Consider the following 3,389-nt stretch of genomic DNA (forward strand, 5'->3'; position numbering starts at 1 on the left):
AAAGTTAAAATAGTTAGTTATTGTATATATTATATTTACAAATCATAATATCTTTCAATTTAAGCTTAGAGTTTAGTTTTTCACTTCAAGCGGCACCTATAACCACTCAACAGCTGCAATAGAGAAAAATGCATTCTTTACCACAAAACACCAATGCCTGTTGTGGAAAATATTAGAATAAAGAAAAAGAGTTAAACAGTACTAGACATACGTGTATATGCTACACTTATTTGCACACTATATGCATTCTGATTCGTGTTAAAAAAATTCTGGTCATTTTGTCGTAAGAGTCACAATACACAAAATTAGAATTCACTAATTCACGTGTTGACGATTTTTTTTTTTTAGTTTTCTTTTGTAGCTGTAGATATTGATCATGTGATTCTCAAATATGGAGGTGAAGTGTTTTGACTAGTTTATGTTAAAAGAACATTTAAATGATAATCAAATTTTGAAAAATTTATATCATGACCAAGAGTTTTAAAAACTCGCCATTTTCAAATGTCCGCCATAAACACGTTAAATCTCTGAATAAAACTTTCATGAACTGGGGAACTTCCGTCCGATTTCTTCCCGGGTTCTAAAAACGCTTATAAAAGCATTCCCAATATCACCAGCTGTCTCACTTCCCAAAGTTGTCCGCTGCTAAACTTTATACATTAACAGGATAAAACATAATACTAGCCGAAATTTTGCACCGAAAACGAAAGGAAGACTTAACAAAATGAAACGAAGCATGTTCTACTTCGATAATGACTGTTGGTAATATTTATGTGATATATGTAAAGTATTACGTTCTTTATATTCAGTCAATGACCCATGTATACTTTATTCAGACAACTGTTACGTCACAATTGAATGTACACGTAAAAAGACGTTGAGTCGTAGGATTTCCGTACCTGAAAACGATGACGTAAGCAAACCCACGACCTACGTTAAACCCGTCACTGTTAATCGTAGATTTGTTGTTAATTTAGAAGTTCCGCATTGAATTGGCACCGAAAACTAGATTAAAAGTTATATTCGGAAACTATTCTCAATATAACGGTATGACATTTCTGTTAATCACCAACAAGGGAAAAGTTCAAAAGTTGTACTCAAGTGTTTTAAGAAAATTAGAAATGTGTCTAATTTCATTTCGAATGACTAGGACACTTGCAGGAAAAGGGATTGGAGTTCTTAAGATTTAATGATTTGTACAATAATAAATACATTGTACCAAAAACCTTACTTTCCTTCGCCAAAAAGAGACTCGCATGGTGGCAGATGTTTGGGGAAATGTAGCACCGTAAATAGCTACTTAGAAGACAAAAGGCAATGTATAGGTTTATAAGGTGAAAACTAACAGCAGCAATTTCATAAATCCTACAAGGAATTCAAAAGAAGAGTTGGGCAAACACGGAAACTTTATTTGAAACTCATGTACCATCAACTTATTTGTCATCTTATGTTACATATGAATATGTTGGATTGTAATAACAATTTTAGAAAGATCACATCGAGATAGTTACATGTACTCAATTACTCCAATGTATAATCAGATGTATCATTAAACAACAAGAAAAGGACAAATTCAAAATGCTTTTTCTCTCATAGTTTTGTTTTATTGATCGTCAAAACACTCTTGGATTAGAACACCAGAAAACATATTATACACTTTACGGTCATGGAGCATTCTTGGTTTGTTGTTAGCGTTCCTAACCCATATTTTGTCACCTTTCTTTAATACCAGCTGCAATGTCTGACCGGAGTGTGGGTGAGTTTTGGCTGCAGCAAACAACGTAGACAATACAGCTTTGTTTTTCATGATATCTAGATGAACGTAGTTAGCTGGATGACTCAGTAAGCTACAGGAGATGGTGTAGATGCCGTTATAGGGGACGGTGAAAACCCCAGTTTTCGGTTGATAGGCTCCTCCCAAATTTGTCAACACGTGATCATACTTTACAACAGCCATAGAAGCTACTGTTATGTCTTTGGACACCAGGGCTGTGAAGGCAACATTTCCATTTCCTGTACTATCTGTTAAAACATAATTTATACATCAATACATTGTACATTTTTGTGAATTTATGTTTTCAAATATTTTATGTTTTCGAGAAAATTTGACAACAGCTTTTGATGGGTGACAGTTTTCAATGTTACCCACAACAACGACATGCATTATTTATTTGATAACAGACCTAAACAAAACATAAAATGCCAAGTATTCAAACCATAGGTCCTGTTTGTAATGTTTCCAGTAGAAAAGGTAAAGGTTTATTGATTTGTATATATCACAATTTCTTAATTTAGACTTTTTTTTTTTTTTTTTACTTTTCTCTCGTTTTTTATGAAATAATTTCGTTTTCCTTTGTATTTTTTTTCAATTTTGCGTATGAGAATAATTTTGTCAAATGTCGGAAGGATCATATTGCAGTATTTTACATGAAATCATTACGAATGTCGTGATTATATTATGATATGCAATTTTCTTTATACTAGTATTCCCTGCACTACAAGTTCTGTATGTAAAGTTTTCTTTTAATTTCTTCATATTTCCATTGTAGTGATATCATTGTGAAATTACTTACTGCAACCAAATGCGAATCCCAGTAAACCACAGAAAACAATGTATTTCATCATGTCTTCTTCTGAAAAGTATATTTCAATTCAGTCAGACTTTATACATAGCCACAGCCCAAAAGTTAAAAGTGTTCAATTTGTTCTCTCTCTCTCTCTCTCTCTCTCTCTGTGTGTGTGTGTGTGTGTGTCTGTGTCTGTGTGTGTGTGTGTGTCTTTGGTTTAATGATAAAAGAATATCGGTCAGTCGACGTCAATGGAATGAGGTATAGTTCTGCTAAATTCGTGATTATGAACAAAATTATATACCATTTTCCAAACGATGGTAAGTCCGTAATTATGAACATAATTGTATATCATATTCCAAACGAGAAAAACATTTGAACGAGTATATATGCTTTTAATTTAAATAGAATTGCAACCATTAAACTTGATTCTATTTTCCCCCGCAAAATACTATTCCTATCGCAAAACGTCATATTTTGAAATTCCTTCCTTCAGATAACTTCGACAGCTAGCGTGAAAGTTTAATTCTACATTTGAACAATTGTTTGGATTCCTAATGATAATGAATACCCCAAATTATCCCCACGGATCCCCTAAATCTAACAAACTTGAATTTGAACTGCATGTATCTTAATATGCTTGTATACTGATACGAAAAGGTGAAGTTAACGAATGGTGATCAGTCTCAAAACTCCAATAAAGAATACTGTCATGGGTCAAAACAAACCGTTTTGATAGCACAGCATAATCTACTAACAAAGACAATCAAACAATTAATTATATTTATTTACAATCATTAATTGAAAGAAATTCGCAACAAT

At 32.7% G+C, this 3,389-nt stretch overlaps 1 protein-coding gene across 1 annotated transcript; it reads right to left on the reverse strand.

Annotated features, from left to right (window-relative positions):
- Nucleotides 1-1,394: 1,394 nt before the first annotated feature.
- On the reverse strand, nucleotides 1,395-2,711 carry LOC130051667 (complement C1q-like protein 3). The gene is made up of 2 exons (XM_056153980.1): nucleotides 2,574-2,711; nucleotides 1,395-2,022 (listed from the first exon to the last, which is right to left on the reverse strand). Exons 1-2 carry the CDS (start codon nucleotides 2,623-2,625, stop codon nucleotides 1,604-1,606), a joined length of 471 nt encoding a protein of 156 aa, XP_056009955.1. The 5' UTR covers nucleotides 2,626-2,711; the 3' UTR covers nucleotides 1,395-1,603.
- Between the last annotated feature and the right edge of the window lie 678 nt (nucleotides 2,712-3,389).

This window comes from Ostrea edulis, chromosome 2 (assembly GCF_947568905.1).
Source record: "Ostrea edulis chromosome 2, xbOstEdul1.1, whole genome shotgun sequence".
Lineage (NCBI taxonomy): Eukaryota > Metazoa > Mollusca > Bivalvia > Ostreida > Ostreidae > Ostrea > Ostrea edulis.